Here is a 17,402-nt window from a genome sequence, read left to right as displayed (position 1 = left end):
TGCCAGGATACTTGATTTACTGAAATTTTAAAGTGTGACTTATGAAACTGCTTTTTGTTAAAGCTACATTTATCTTGAATTTGATTTAGAAACTCATAGTCTCTTGTGGAAATTGAAATGTAATTACTTCTAGCTCTTAATATTTAGATTACACACTCTCTTTGGCTTCCTATTCTTTTACTTTCATCAAATGCACGTAAAATATAAAATGTGTAAACTTCTACCACATGAAAAGCAGAGGCATTCCTATTTGTAAGATGCTTACATGTCACTTCACATTTTCTAGTAGAAAATACATGTTTCTACCTGCATAACGTATGTAGAAATATGTCTGTTTTTCCATATGTGACTCATTCTGGAGAGAAATCTTCAATAATCTGCCTGATAGTCTTTTGTCTTTTTTCAATGAAGAGAAAAAAGGCTTTACAGAAGATGTTGTGACAGTTGGGATGCCGGATTTCTTTTTTAAGAGACAGGTCTCGCTCTGTTGCCCAGGCAGGCTGGACTGCAGTGGCGTGATCATAGCTCACTGTAACCTCCAACGCCTGGGCTTTTTAAAGTTATCCTCCCATCTCAGCCTCCCAAGTAGCTGGGACTACTGGTGTGCACCACTGCACCCAGCTAATTTTTCTGTTTTTTTGTAGAGATGGAGTCTTGCTGTGTTACCCAGGCTGGTCTTGACCACCTGGGTTCAGGCAGTCCTGCTCTGACCTCCCAAAGTGCTGGGATTACAGGCATGAGTCATCATGCCCAGCTGATTCTTTCTATTAAAGGGTAATTTGAGTCAAGGAGGGAGCTCCTGGTCTCTCCTGACCTCTTTGGTTGCCAGTTGACTGGCCAGGTTTCTCAAGTTGAATATATGGAAAAGAGCGAGAGAGCTGGGGGTGGGGGATTTGAGCGACAGTGCATCTACTCATGCATGCACCTATACAAACAGGATAGACAGTGCAACTTTCCTTTACAGTATATTTGTGGTCATTAATAAAGCAGAAATGAGGGTTGAGAGAGTGCCCTGATGCATATTCATATATCTTTATTCTGTATGTAGTTTCCACATAAGTTTAGGTAGCTCATACTGTTAGCCTTCCTGGTGGTACTTGCAGTCATTGTAGTAAGTGTTTATGTCCTTGTCCTGACCTTTTCTTTTCTGAAACAGACTTATATTTTCTTCTTTTTTTGCTTGAAAATAGAGACTGGAGGATGGTGGGGATTGGGACTTGAGATTTTGTTAAGGGATTTTGCTGCCCACCAAATCACTAATGAGTCCTACAGTTGAGTTACCAGTGTTGTTGTACTATAATATTTTTCTTAGTCAAAGTGTATACCAAAGATTATGCTGTTTAGGAATCCAACTTGGAAGAACCCATGAGAAGTGTGTCTGTTCCCAGGACTGCTGGGTTTTGCCCTTTTACCCTCAACTCTCTTCACACTTTTAAAAATAAACGATAGATTTGATTTCACAGAAACTGCATCTGTATATGTATAATGATGTGCCTTTATTTTGGGCAGTAAGCTTTTTTTTTGGTCGTTTGCAAACAAGGATTAGTTTTTATGCACTGTCACTGTTATAGGCATGCATGAAAAGTGGATCCTGTTTGTGCTCTAGAAACTGCTTACATTATAATTTAAATAATGTGCCTTTGCAATTTTTTTTTTAAAGGTAGTATCTTCCCCAGCAGATGTTGCTGAAAAAGCTGACAGAATTATTACAATGCTGCCCACAAGTATCAATGCAATAGAAGCTTATTCCGGAGCAAATGGGATTCTAAAGTATGTATTTCTCAACTGTGGATATTTTCTTGTTATGATAGTTCATGAATTTCACGTGTTAGAACTATTAGGAAATTACAAGTGTGTTTGTTAAACCTTTCTATACTGTTCTTATTTCATACAGTGAATAGTGTGGTTTTCTCATTGTAAAAGGCTTATTTTTTTCACTGAAGTCAAGTATGTGACATTGTGTATAAATTTTTTTGGTTTCGTTTTTTTCCTTTTACTCTTGCATTTTAAACTTACCCTTTCATTGGTAACATGTTTAGGAGACTTTTAAAGCTTACATTTTAAGCTGCAACTATTAATAATATAATTTTCTTACAGCTTATAGAAATTCAGGAAAAGAGTTTAAGAAAAATATAGCCAAACATTGGAAAGAACACCATTGTTTAACATTTTATTATATGAAAAAAAGTTATCGTATGTCCTGTGGGTTAGTATGTTTTTAGTAAGAACTTTGGGAAGTTGGAATCAAAGGTTAGCAGTAGCTCTTTAACCCATTTATGTCGGAGGTTGCAAATTTTTTTGTGAAAAATCAGACCTTGGCAATGACCTTGAGCAGTAGGATGTAAATAACTCCCACAAACTTAGTGTAAATGGAACAGTAGGCATAAATGGGCTAAGTAAAATAAAGTTTAGGTCAGAGTTTCCTAATCTGTGCCTGTCTTCCCTGGCTTTGAGAAACCTTTTGGTTAATTGCTGCTTATTGCCAAACCCTTGTGGTTATGTTAGGATGATAGTGTTTGAATTCCCAACTTAGTTTTCTCATCTCACTGTTTCTATTCCTAACTTATTTTGTTGTTGAATTTCAACAAAGAGATAGAGCAAACTGGTAGATGCTGTAGTCACAAGAAGGGCTAAAAGAAAGGGTTTGATTTCAGGAAACTGTAATATGTGAAATTTGAAGTTTTTGGAAATTGAATTGTGTTGGAAAACTAACCAACTTGGAAGGAAGCAAAAGACACTTGGATATTAGGCAGAAAACTGATAAGATAAATGTTTAGATTTCAGGGAAGGTTAAAAGACACTCATTTTGGATGGAGCTCTCAGGGCCACAATGTGTGTGGTCCGGAGGCATCCTAGCTGTCCTGTTACCTAGCCTGTTTCAGTTATGGTCCTGCTTTACCTCTGAAGGAAAAGTTACTAAAAACTTCTGAGGAGACATAGCCCTATATTTGTTAATATCCTTTGCTAAGGAATATGGTGACTAGCTATCAGAACAGTTTGGTCCAGGATGTGTTTTTAAAAAGTTTGACTTTACCTTGAGCTATAATTTGCTTCTTATGGGTGGTTATTTTTTTCTGGGTAAGGATCATTTCCATACACCCAGTGCATGTATAATTTTTTGGATGATTTTCCATTTGTTTGAAGGTTTAAGATCTTAAAATATTAAGATCACAGATTGATAAACTTAATTCTTATTTTTTTAGGCTAAAGAGAAACCTACATACTCGTAGAGTATGCTATTTCTCTTCTGTGAAATATACCCAACCATTGCATTTGAATTGTAACAATTCATATGTCTAAAATTGTTTAAACAATTTTTAATGTATATATTTTTCTTTTCTTTTTATTTTAGACGAGGTCTTGCTATGTTGCCTAGTCTGGTCTCCAACCCATGGCCTCAAGTGATCCTTCTTCCTTGGCCTCATAGAGTGCTGGGATTACAGGCATAAGCCACCATGCCTGGTTATGTTTAAACCATTTTGTGTGCTATTTTTTTAATAGAAAGATTTTTCCTTTTAGTAGTTTTTATCAATGATTTTTCTGTTTTCTTCTTCAGTGTTTACATTTATTCAGTTTTAATTTTCTAATCATGATTCCATGTCCTCTGGGTTAGTATATCTATAGTAAGAACTTTGGAAAGTTTGGCTAGGCACAGTAGCTCATAGTTGTAATCCCACCACTGTGGGAGACCGAGGCAGGATGATTGGTTGAGCCCAGGAGTTCAAGATCAGCCTGGACAACATGGTGAGACCCCATCTCTATAAATATAAAATTTAAAACTTAGATGGGTATGGTGGCATGCACCTGTGGTCCCAGCTACTTGGGAGGCTGAGGTGGGAGATCATGTCTTAAAGAACTTTGGAAAGTTTGAATTAAAGGTTAGCCATACCCTTTAAAGAAATTATAATTTAGGTTAGAGTTTCCTAGCTAGTGAAGATAGACAGTGCCTTATAGTGTAGATACGTAAGTTACCCTAAAAAGCCAAAAAGACTGTGAGATTTCCAGATTGTTTCATATGTTTTCCTTTCTACCTGTTTGATATTTTATTTTGTCATTAAAAAGTTAGTTATAAAGTAATATGCCATCTCAACACAAATGACTAGATTTTAATTGCTTATGTTTATTCTTCATAGTGGAAATAACACAGATATATGAAATTTACAGTATGGCTTGTTAAAGACAAATAAATTACTTTTTAAATACCCAACTACTTTACAAACAAAAATTTAAGTCCTATCTAATACCCTTTTAAAGTTAATAGGTGTTTTAAATTGCTTACGTCTTAGCTTCGTGTTTATTATTGTGGTTAGTGTGTACTTCACCTGAAATCAGAATTTATACCATGTAATGTATCAGGTTTTTTTGGATCTTTTGAAAGAGTTTGGCTTTACTTTTGAACTATAATTGATTTCAAAAAGAATATGAGATTTTTAAACCTATTCTAAAATAATGTTTTTAATACTAAACTAAAATCCTCCTTGATATATGGCAGCTTTTTAGCAGATTCTAATTCTATAGGTAGGTGCATGAAAGTTTTACTCAGAATTGTAAACTAGAAATATTTTTATTTATTTACTTAGAAAAGTGAAGAAGGGCTCGTTATTAATAGATTCCAGCACTATTGATCCTGCAGTTTCAAAAGAATTGGCCAAAGAAGTTGAGAAAATGGGAGCAGTTTTCATGGATGCCCCTGTTTCTGGTGGTAAGTGGTAGCTAAAATATATGCAAACCTATTTATGTTTATCAGAAGTAGCAATTATGGTTTTGTGGTACCATATGGTTTTATGGTAGTTATTTTTAGACTTGTTACAGGATTCTCACTCATTAAAAATAAAAACAAACCGACATGTTATTTAGTACTCTCAAGTCTAAGTAACATTGTTAGTCTTAAATTCAGATAAAAAAGTGTCATAACTTTGAAGTGTTGTGAATTTTTGGTCCATTTACTGTAGATAGGAATATATCAGTTTTTAGAAAATTTTTTTTGGAACTAATGTAAAAAATAACCAGCTTAAATAATCCTGTAACTGTTAAAGAAATTGAACAAGTGGAAAAAAAGAAAAACAGTTGTTTCATAAGGGAAACATTGGCTCAGATCATTTTACAGATGAATATTACCAAAATTTCAAGGAGCAGATCATCTAAATTTTATACAAAGTTTTCCAGAGAATAGGAAAAGAGGAAATACTTCCCAACTCATTCTGTAACACCTGTATAACTCTGATGTTTACACCAGATAGAAATGTTATAAAAAAGAAAAAATAAATGTAGATTTATTTTAGTTATGAATATAGATGTAAAAACTTTATATTAGCAAACTAAATGCAACCATGTATGAAAGAGATTAAACACTATAACCAAGTTTCCTTTAGCCCATGTATGCCAAGATGGCTTAATTTTAGAAAATCTGTGCATATAATTTACCATGTTAACATGGTTAAAAGTCATATGATTGTCTCAATTAGAAGAAAAGACCCAGTAATGAAATTCTAAAAACTTACTATTAACTCATATATTAATAGTGGGTATCTGGGTAGTTTGGAATGGCAGGATTATAGTATGGCTTTTCTGTAATTTCCAAGTTTTCCAAAATTACTGTGTAATCAGAATTACTGTGTACACATTTATATTATGTATTTGTAGCAGTATAGCAGTAGGCAGCAGAATATGAATTTTATTCCAGTTACATTAAACTGGATTGTGGGCTTTAGAATTAAAAAGTAAAATATAGAAATTTAAATCATTTTGTATTTTTTTAATAAAGAACTTAATGATCTTGTAAAGGTACCTTATATCCCAAATGATTTTTGAATATAGGTGGAGGAATAAATAATTGCTGGCTCTTCTGATTGTTATATTGAATTACTTAAATAGGATTTAGGTATAAAGATTTATGATGTGGTATAGGTACTTTGAGTAAAAGTACCTACAAAATACTAATAAGCGGTTTTAAGGTTGGTGTTTGTGTGGTTTTTATTGGTTGGAATTAATAAACTGAACAGATCTTTCTTAGAGTGGTTCTGCAGTTGAATTTGAGAATTGATATGGTACAAATGTTGTTGCCATTGATTGATTTTCTTTGGCCTCAGGAGTACAACCTGAAATTATAATCTGATAATAAAAAATACCAATTTGAGTTTTAAACATTATTTTAACCTTTAAAATACAATCTTGTGAGAAAACTTTGAAATTACTCTTTAGTTTTTGTCAAGCAATTTTTAAACTTTGGTTTGTTGTTTTAGTGTACAAAAATGCTAATATAACTGAATACACCTGAATCTGCACTATACAGTAGATTAAAAGCTTTGTGCAGGGATGATTTGTGGCAATTTATTGGTTGACACATGATCATTATGAGGTTAACCAGTATATAATAACAGCTTATTTATATTGGTCTTATTGTTATTATGTTTATATTTTTTAACATGGTGTGTTACAAACTGTTCCACCTTCCCACTTAAATGGGCTGGTTTAAAAATTATTGTATTTTAACTAAATAAAGTTAAACCAAAGTGTTATAGGACTACTGGGTTTGATTGCTTGTTGCATGGTAACAGACCAGTATGCAGACACAATGGGAGTTGCAGTAGAGAAAGAATTTAATAATTGTAGGGCAGTCAAATGAGACAGAGGAACCTTCAAATCCTCCTCCCTCAAGGGTTTGGGGATGGAGCTTGTAAAGGGTCTGAACAGGTAGGGCTAAAATGTGGGGATTGCTGATTGGTCAGGAAGCAAGGGGTGAATTCCTGGGACAGGGAGATGAAGAAACCGCATTCCTGTGCAGAGTTCTTTGGTTCCTTGGTTGACGTCTTTAGAATGGCTTCAGCCATTCTGCTGGAATTCAGGACCTGAAAATGCCATAAGCAATTCTTGGGTAAAAAGGTCCAGTGTCAGAGATTCTGTCTATAGGAACAATGGGGGAGCAGGTGGTCAGCACGCCACATGACCCTTGGTTAGTTACCAGCTACAGGGAAATGGGTTGAAGTGCCCCAGTGCACCCTGGTCAGTGCCTGACTATAATTCTGCCTAAAGCCTGGCTTGTACTTCTCCATCAACTCTGTGAGGGTGGTGGTTTCAAAAGGGAGGTGGGAAAAGCATGGCTTAGATAACCAAAATGGGCCCACAGTTTTTTTTTTTTTTTTTTTGGAGACGGAGTCTCGCTGTGTCGCCCAGGCTCGAGTGCAGTGGCCGGATCTCAGCTCACTGCAAGCTCCGCCTCCCGGGTTTACGCCATTCTCCTGCCTCAGCCTCCCGAGTAGCTGGGACTACAGGCGCCCGCCACCTCGCCCAGCTAGTTTTTTGTATTTTTTAGTAGAGACGGGGTTTCACTGTGTTAGCCAAGATGGTCTCGATCTCCTGACCTCGTGATCCGCCCGTCTCGGCCTCCCAAAGTGCTGGGATTACAGGCTTGAGCCACCGCGCCCGGCCCTGGGCCCACAGTTTTATAGAAGTCCTGTGTTCATCAATCTTGAAACGTAGAGTATTTGAGATCATTTGAAAAAAACTTGAAGAATTTCTCCCCATCCCTTTCTCCCAAGTCTTCATCTATTTCCTATTCCAGACTTTTAAAAATGCATCATGGATTTATATATAGGTACATACAAATAGAGTAGTATTCTAAAACTGTAAATGGAAACATACTATACTTCTATTAGTCTATGGTTAGTATTTTAAAGAGAAGTTTTTTTTAAAAACTCGGATGAATTTAAAATAGTATTGATTTTTGAGAAGCAATTGGTTTATTTAGTCAAGTGTTTCCCCCTACTTCCTGCTAAGTATTATTCTGCACATATATTTTATAAATATCTTGTACATATCTTTTGTATTTCTGTGGTATCAGTTGTAATGTGTCATTTTTCATTTGATTTTATTTGAGGCTTCTCTCTTCTCTTCCTGGTTAAAACCAGTGGTTTATCAATTTTATTTATCTTTTTGAAGAGCCAAATTTTTGTTTTGTTGATCCTTTGTATTTTTAAGTCTCTATTTCATCTAGCTCTGCTCTGATCTTTATTATTTATTTTCTTCTGCTCATTTTATGTTATGTTATAATCTTTGGGCATTTGTTGCTATAAACTTCCCTCTTAGTACTGCTTTTGCTGTATCCCACAGGTTTTGGTATATTGTGTTTCTGTTTTCATTTGTTCCAATAAATTTTTTAATTTCCATGTTTTCTTTTTTTTTCTTTTTTCTTTTAAATAACTCTTGCCCTGTCATCCAGGCTGGAGTGCAGTGGTGCAATCACAGCTCACTGCAGCCTCGACCTCCTGGACTCAAGGGATCCTCCAGCCTCAGCCTCTCAAGTAGCTGGGACTATAGGTGTGCACCACCACACCTGTCTAATTTTTGTAGAGATGGATTCTCACTGTGTTGCCCAGTCTGGTCTTGAACTCCGGGGCTCAAGTGATCCTCCCATCTTGGCCTCCCAAAGTGCTGGGATTACAGCCATGAGTCATGGTGCCCAGCCTTTATTTTCATCTTAATTTCTTAGTCAACCCAATGGTCATTCAGAAGCATGTTCCCCCCCAACCCCACCCATGTATTTGTAGAATTCTTCTTGGTATTGATTTTAGTTATATTTTAATGTGGTATGAAGAGATACTTAACAGGTTTTCAGTTTTTTGTTTGTTTGTTTGTTTTGAGACTGAGTCTCACTTTGTCGCCCAGGCTGGAATGCAGTGGCGCCATCTCGGCTCACTGCAACCTCCACCTCCCAGGTTCAAGCAATTCTTCTGCCTCAGCCTCCTGAGTAGCTGGGATTACAGACTTGTGCCACCACACCTGGCTCATTTTTGTATTTTTAGTAAAGATGGGATTTCACCATGTTGGTCAGGCTGGTCTCAAACCACTGACCTCAAGTGATCTGCCTGGCTTGGCCTCCCAAGCTGCTGGGATTACAGGTGTTAGCCACCATGCCTGGCTGTTTTCAGTTTTTTAAAAGTTATTCATACTTATTTTGTGGCCTAATAAAAGGTCTATTCTGGAGAATGTTCCATATACTGATGAAAAAAATGTATATTCTGCAACTGTTGGATAAAATGTGCTGTAAATGTCTGTTAGGTCCGTTTTGTCTGAACTCCAGTTTAAATTCAGTGTTTATTTCTTGACTTCCTGTCTAGGTGAGCTGTTTAACATTGCGAATTGGGTGTTGAAGCCCCCAACTATTATTGGATCTTTCTTTTAGATCTAGTAATACTTGCTTTATGAATCTGGGTACTCCAGTGTTGGGTGCATATAAATTTGGACTTGTTATATCATCTTGCTGGGTTGATTCCTTTTTCATTATTTAATGCCCTACAATTAATGATTGTCTTTTTTTATTGTTCTTTATTTAAGTCTATTTTTCTGATGTAAGTATAACTATTCTTGCTTGCTATTGGTTTCTGTTTGCATGGAATATCTTTTTCCATTCTTTTACTTTAACTGTGTATGTGTCCTTATTAGTGAGGTGAGTTTCTTGTAAGCAGTTGGATTTTTTTTTTTTAATCCATTCAACCATTGTGTATCTTTTAACTGGAGAATTTAATCTGTTTAGTTACTATCAAGGTTATTATTGATATGAGAGGCTTTGTCCCTGTCATATTGTTAATTATTTTACAATAATGTTATATATTTTGTTTCTTTTTCTCTCCTTGTTAGTCATTATGGCATGGTGGATTTCTGTATTGATACCATTTGAGTCCTTTTTTCTTTGTGTGATTGCTTTGCCAGTGAGTTTTATACTTTTGTGTGTTTTCATGATGGTAAATGTCTTTTTGCTTCCAGGTTCAGGACTCCCTTGATTATTTCTTGTAGGGCTGGGCTAGTGGAATTAATTCCTTGAGCATTTGCTTCTCTGGAAAAGACTATTTCTTCTTCATCGTGAACAGTAATTTTGTTGGATACAGTATTCTTGGCTGCCAGGTTTTTTTTTTTTCTTCTTCCTGTCAGAACTTTGAATATATTATCCTATTCTCTTCCGGCCTATAAAGTTTCTGCCGATAAATCTTCTGTTAGTCTGATGGGGTTCCCTTTATAGGTGACCAGGTCCTTTTGTCTTGCTGTTTAGCTTAGACCTTATTTATTTTATGGCCAGGCATGGTGGCTCACGCCTGTAATCCCAGCACTTTGGGAGGCCGAGGTGGGCGGATCAAGAGGTCAGGAGATCGAGACCATCTTGGCTAACATGGTGAAACCCCATCTCTACTAAAAATACAAAAAATTAGCCGGGCGTGGTGGCGGGCGCCTGTAGTCCCAGCTACTCGGGAGGCTGAGGCAGGAGAATGACATGAACCCGGAAGGCGGAGCTTGCAGTGAGCCGAGATTGCGCCACTGCACTCCAGCCTGGGCGACAGAGCGAGACTCCATCTCAAAACAAACAAACAAAAAAGACTTTATTTATTTATGTATTTATTAGATACTAGGTCTCAGTCTGTTGCCGTGGCTGGAGTGCAGTGGTGTGATCAAAGTTCACTGCACCCTTGAACTCCTGGGTTCAAGTAATTCTCCCCAACCCCAGCCTCCTGAGTAGCTAGAACAACAGGTATGTGTCACAATGCCCAGCTAATTAAAAATTTTTGTAGTGATGGGATCTCAGTATATTGCCCAGGCTGATCTCAAACTCCTGGGCTCAAGCGCTCCTCCACCTTGGCTTCCTAAAGTGTTGGGATTACAGGAGTGAGCCACCATATCCCGCTGGCTTCGACTTTAGCCAGTCTGATTAAAATGTGTAGTGAAGAAGATCTTTTAGCATTGTATCTTTCTGGGAATTGCTGAACCTCCTGTATCTGAATATTTAAATTTCTTGCTAGACTTAGGAAGTTTTCACCTATTCTTTTGTTAAATAGATTTTCTAATCTTTTCACTTTTTCTGTGGGTTTGGAGATACTGATAATTTGTATATTTGGTCACTGTGTGTTATCCCAAATGTCATGAATGCTTTACTCATTCTTTTTAATTATTTATTTTTGTCTGACTGCATTATTTTAAAAAGTCTATCTTCAAGTTCTGAGCTTTTTATCTTCTGCTTGTCTAGTTTATTGTTGAAGCTTTCTAATGTATTTTATATTTCCTTCGATAAATTCTTCAGTTCCAGAGTTTCTACTTGTTGCTTCTTAAAGATATCTATCTCTTTGGTAAATTTCACATTCATGTCCTTAATTGTTATTCTGATTTGTTTGCATTGTGTTTTAGAATTAATCTGTTTTTCACTGAGCTTCTTTAAAATCAATATTTTGAATTTATTATCTGGAATTTTGAAGATTTTAAAAAATTAATATATATTGTTGGAGAATTGGTGTATTCCTTTGGAGATGTCATATTTCCTTGCTTTTTCATGTTTCCTGTCTCCTCATATTGATATCTATGCATCTGGTGTAACAGTCTCTTCCTCCTATTTTTGAATTTACTTTTTGTAGGGGAAGACTTTTTCTTAAAGATATATCTGCGGTTTCATGATTGAGCAGGGCTCTTTGGCTTTGATTATGGTTGCATGCAGTATTATAGTCACTGCATGGTTTCCTTGGCTGTAAATAGCTTTACTGGTATCTGTTATTTCCTTGGAGGATTAGGGTGAAGTTATTAGTGGAAGCTGTGGTGAAGTTGCAGTGTGGACTGGGAAGCCAGGTAGGCCAGTCTTCAGGCCCTAGTGGTGGCAGCAGTGGGCTGTGCATGCTTTGTTCCCCAGGGCAGTGTGTGATTGGTACAGTTTGGATATTTGTCTGCCCAAGAATGTAATCCCCAGTGTTGGAGGTGAAGCCTGGTGGGAGGTCATGGGGGCAGATTTCTTATGAAAGTTTTAATACCATCCCCTTGGTGCTGTCCTCGCAATAATGAGTAACTTCTCAGGACACCTGGTTGTTTAAAAGTGTGTGGCACCTTCCCCCTTCTCTCTTGCTCCCACCTGGTCATGTAATATGCCCTCTCCCCCTTTGCCTTCCACCATGAGAAAAGCTCCCTGAGACCTATCCAAAAGCTGTGCAGATGCTGGTGCCATGCTTCCTGACAACCTGCAGATCCAAAAGCCAATTGAACCCCTTTTATTTATAACACCCAGCTTCAGGTATTTCTTTATAGCAATGCAAGAACAGCCTCATACATGCTGGCACCTGTGTCAGTGGTTACGGCGGACCAATTCTTGATGCCTTCACATGGCTTTCTCCAATGCCAGTAGTGGCAGTGGGGGCTGGGTAGGTGAGCAGGTTCTCATATCCCTGGCCAGCTGGAGTGGTTTGGGCAATGGCAATATTGGTGGTTTGATTACCTTCTGGGTCCCTATCTGTGTGGGCTGGTGATGGTGGTGACTGCAATACTGGTGGTGGCTGCAATACAGGGTCACCCCCAACAGCCCCAGATATGCTGCTGCCAGGCTTTCCTGCTGTCTATAGCAGCAGAGCTGCCATGCTATACAGAGTGGTGTAGGGGCCCTGCCTTTGCATGTGAGCCTTAGCATGGAGGCCATGCTGCCAGTGGGGTTTCAGTCACCACTCACTGCCCCTCACTGGTAGCCCTCCAGCTTGCCTAGCCCAGCCTCCAGTGATAGCAGGAGCAAGTGCACAGAGCAGGGGGAAGGGTACCATGCTCTGTGTGTGTGTGAGAGCTTGATCACAGAGGCTGTTCCACCCGTAGGAGAAGAGTTCACTCTCCCTTTGCAAAGCCAAGCACAGGGTTTGTGAATTGCTGAACTTGGAGTCACTTCTCACAGCCCCGGACAGGGAGCTCTCAGACACTGTAGAGTGTGCTTCGGTTTCCTTTGTCCCAGGTACTGCCTTTCAGTGCACTGTACCATTTTTTTCCTGGGGAGTAGTATACCCTGTGGGTTAAAGTCCTTTGGATTCAGCCAGTGCTGTGCCACCACGGCCATTCAGGTCTTGGGGGATGGCGAATGACCCAGGATGAGTTTCCTGTCTGGTGCAGTGCCTGCCCTTGCAGCATTTGCAGATCTCCACCTGCGCTAGTGTCAGGGTTCATGTAGGTAGAGGAGCTCTCTTGTGGTTCATCAGATCGCAACAGTCCGTTGCAGAGACATGGACTGTTGAAGCTCTTTTACTTACCATTTTCCTGTAATACAGAGTCCCTCGGGGCTCTTGGTTGATCTTGGTTAAGCTGACTGCTTTCTTTCTTCTCTTTCTATGCCTCTGGTGTTTGCTGTGAATTCACCCGTGGACTCTGATGTTCTCTTCTACTTGAGGTATTTTTATTCCTAATTTTGGCTTTTCTTTCTGGAGAGGGTGGCTGTCTGATATCTGTCGTCAGCCATCTTCAACCAGGTAACTGAGTTTTGACCAAGCTGGTGAAAATTTAATAGAAGTTGTTATAGTGTTCTTCAGACTGCTGGGATAAATGCAGTGTTGTGTTACTTAATGTAAAGCAATTTCATCATTGTTCAAATATCAGAGTGTACTTACACAAATCTGAATCTAGGCTGTATGGCCATAGCCTATTGCTCCTAGGCTGTAAACCTATACAACATGTTACTGTACTGAATACTGTAGGCAGTTATAACACAATAGTATTTGTGTATCGAAGCATATCTAAACCTAGAAAAGATACAATATTAAATACAATATAAAAGATAAAAAATGGCACACCTGTATAGGGCCACTTACCATGAATGGAGCTTGTGAGTCTGGAAATTGCTCTGGATGAGTCAGTAAGTGGTGAGTGAATGTGAAGGCCTAGGACATTACTGTACACTGCTGTAGGCTTGATAAACACTGTATACTTAGGGTACACTAAATTTAGAAAACATTTTTCTTTCTTCAATAATCAACCCCAGCTTACTGTAACATTTTTACTTTATAAACTTAAATTTCTAAAAAACTTTCTGACTCTTGTAATAATACTCAAAACAGCAACACATTATACAACTGTACAAAAAATATTTTTTCCTGATATTCTATTTTATAAGCTTTTTTCCTATTAATTAAATTTTTTTTCCCTTTTAACTCTTTTCTAAAAAAGGAAGACACAGGGGCTGGGCGTAGTGGCTCATGCCTGAAATTCCAGCACTTTGGGAGGCCAAGGTGAACACATCACTTGAGCCCAGGAGTTCAAGACCAGCCTGGGTAACATGGCAAGACTCCTTCTCTGCAAAAAATACAAACATCAGTTGGGCGTGGTGGTGTGCACCTGTAGTCCCATCTACTTAGGAGGCTGAGGTGGGAGAGTCGATTGAGCCTGGAAGATTGAGGGTGCAGTGAGTCGTGATGGCACCACTGCACTACAGCCTAGGCGACAGAGAAAAACCCTATATTTAAAACAAAACAAAAAAAAAACAACGAAGACATGAACACACACATTAGCCTGGGCCTTTCCTAAGCCTTCACATTAACTCATAGGATATTACTGTGCTATGGTTTGGATGTATGAGCTCTCCAAACCTCATGTTGAAATTTGATCCCCAGTGTTGGAGGAGAGACCTCATGGGACGTATTTGGGCCATGGAGGCAGATCCCTCATGAATAGATTAATGCTGTTCCTTGCAGGTCAGGAGTGAGTGCATTCTCAGTCTTAATTCCCGCAATATTGGGTTGTTAAAATGAGTTTGGCTCCTTCCCCTTTTTTCTCTTGCTTCCTCTTTTGCCCTGTGATGTCTGCACATGCTGGCTCCCCTTCACTTTCTGCCATGAGAGGAAGCAGCCTGAGGCCCTCAGAAAATGCATTGGTGCTAGTGCCATCCTTCTTGTGTAGCTTGCAGAACTGTAAGCCAAATAAACCTCTATTCTTTATAAATTATCCAGCCTTGGGTATTCCTTTATAGCAACACTAAATGGACTAAGACACACTGTCTTTCACTTATACATCTTGTCTCACTGGAAAGGTCTTCGGGGGCAACTAACAGGCATGGAGATATAATGTCTTAAAATAACAGTGCTTTCTTATGGAATACCTCCTGAAGGACCTGCCTGGGGTTGTTTTGTAGCTTACTTTTCTTTATCAATAGAAGGAATATACTCTATTTATTCTAAAATTATAGTAAATCCATAAACTAGTAGCAGGGTTGTTTTATTTTCATCAGTAAGTATTATGTGCTGTACGTAATTGTTGTGTGCTACACTTCTATCTGACTAGCAGTGCAGTGGGTTTGTTTATACCAGCATCACCACAAACATGAATAATGCATTGTCCTGTGACATTACTAGGTGACTGGAATTTTTCAGCTCCGTGATGATCTCATGGGGCCAATGTTGTATATGCAGCCTGTCATTGACTGAAATGTCATTATGCAGTGCATGGCTGTAGTATGTCTAGCTGTTAAATGTCTCTTGTGCTTCTAGACTTCAGTTTTATTATTAGACAGGACCTTACTAATAATTTAATTTAACTCTGTTAACATTTTATAGATGGAAAAATCGAGGTTCAAAGAGGATAAGTGACTTGCCCAGGGTTCTCTAGGTTTTTAGCAACTCTAGGACTAGAATCAGTTTTCCAGCTAAATCTAATGTTCTTCCCACACTGTGTCACACCTTCCTCCCTTCAGTCTCATTCCATGGTGGCATCCTCTCTTCTTCATAGCAGTCATACTTATCAGATCGGAAGGGATTCTCATAACTCCATTTGTATCCATTTTATTTACCCCAGCAACTGCTCCCTATCTCCTATGTTGCTAGCCGATGGGCACTGGCATGTAGTAAAAATAGGGAATTGCCATATTTCCTAGTCCTCAGAGGCTAGCTTATAATCTGAAAGAGGCTTAATACTTCTGTGTCAGATTCACACGAGAAGAAATCATTGAGAAGCCACTGTTCTTGAATCTGGAGAACTCAGGAGAGATCAGATCAGTCCTATTAGGTTATGTCCATCCTGGAATGTTTGTTAACTGGCTCTAAGGGGCATTTGTTCTGTGGATGGATTGGGATGGAACCAGTTTTTGGGGTCTTTCCTGATTGAGATCCACCTGACTAGTGCTGCTTCATCAAATAAGCCTCCAGAGAAAGAGAAAGTAAAGTGATACCTTGACTTATCTTTAACATGTTTTAGTTTAATGGGATAAGATCTGTTTTTAGGTATAAGGATTTGTGAATTGAACAGAATTATAGTTGAAAGCAAAGGGATGAGAGGATTTTTATATAGCAACAATGATAGTACAGAATCTATGCTATTGCAAGGACAACTGTGCTACACTTATATTTGTGCCTGTCTCTTCTGCTAGACTGAAGAGGGCAGACACCATATCTTATTTAATTTATATCTCCAATGTATATCTCCTTGTAGACATTTAATAAAGTATGGTTGGTTGAATCAAGAATCTTTTCTTATTTTAAAATTCAAGACTGATGTTAAATATTTTGAGCTGAGTTAGTTCATCTTTCTGAAGCTGTCCTCCAGGTTATCTCCAGATTATTTATCTCTCTGTGAAGTGTAAGCTAACTGCCTCTACATTTTGTTATCAGTCAGGTAGCAGGTATATACTATGTTTAAAATATTGTATTATAATATTAGGTGCCATTGTGGTGAGTGTGATTATGATCAATTTAGTGGGGATGAGATAAGAGAAGTAGAGAAATACTCAGAACAACTTAAAGAGGAAGTTCTTACATTAAAAGTTTAGAATTTAGAAAAACATACTAATACTTGCAAATAGTTACAGAATGCAAAATACTGCAATATGGCAGTATTCCCAGTATTTAACAAGCAGAAATGGAACTCCTCATTACCAGTTTAATCTCTAACAGCATTCTAGGCACTGTAAAGAAACAGTCCTCATCCCATCTCGGTTGACTATTACTATTTACACTTTTATCTCCTAGTCAACTTTCTGGATATTTAAAGAGAGTAACACTAGATTTAGGCCGGGAGCAGTGACTTATGCCTGTAATCTCAGCACTTTGGGAGGCCAATGTGGGTGAACCACTGGGGCTCAGGAGTTTGAGACCAGCCTGGCCAACATGGTGAAACCCTGTCTCTACCAAAAAATACAAAAATTACCTGGGCATGGTGGCGTGTACCTGTAGTCCCAGCTACTCAGGAGGCTGAGATGGGAGAATCACTGGAACCTGGAAGGTGGAAGTTGCAGTGAGCTGAGATTGTGCCACTGCACTCCAGCCTGGGTAACAGATGAGACCTGTCTCAAACAAAACAAAACAAAACAAAAACCACAACAAAAAACCCCACTAGATTTAATCTATACAGCTGATTCCAGGCCAACAGAAGGACTTTTAGTTCTGGAAATGGAATGTTTCTGTTAAAGATCAACTGGAAATTTTTTAAGATGCTTCCCAGTAACAACCTGGGGGAACCAGTGGAATTTGGAATTAGATTTGACAGTTCTTTAGTACATATTATTTAAATAAAGAAGAAAGGGAATTAGTTCATATAATTCTCCTACCACCTTTAGGTTTTTTGTTGTTGTGCTTTTATTAAAGAATAAATTGAAAGAAGTTTCCTTGGATGGTAGAAAGAACCTGGTTCATACATACACATAT

At 38.2% G+C, this 17,402-nt stretch overlaps 1 protein-coding gene across 1 annotated transcript in view; it reads left to right on the top strand.

Annotated features, from left to right (window-relative positions):
* Positions 1–17,402, top strand: part of HIBADH (3-hydroxyisobutyrate dehydrogenase) — a 137,259-nt gene that overhangs the window by 29,391 nt on the left and 90,466 nt on the right. Inside the window, exons 3-4 of the mRNA XM_003896164.3 lie at positions 1,661–1,770; positions 4,581–4,702. Coding sequence (XP_003896213.1) covers positions 1,661–1,770; positions 4,581–4,702 — 232 coding nt within the window. The remainder of the gene's footprint in view (positions 1–1,660; positions 1,771–4,580; positions 4,703–17,402) is intronic.

Source organism: Papio anubis, chromosome 4 (genome assembly GCF_008728515.1).
Source record: "Papio anubis isolate 15944 chromosome 4, Panubis1.0, whole genome shotgun sequence".
Classification (NCBI taxonomy): domain Eukaryota; kingdom Metazoa; phylum Chordata; class Mammalia; order Primates; family Cercopithecidae; genus Papio; species Papio anubis.
The sequence above is the reverse complement of the archived record's forward strand: the minus strand, read 5'-3'. Positions and strand labels throughout refer to the sequence as shown.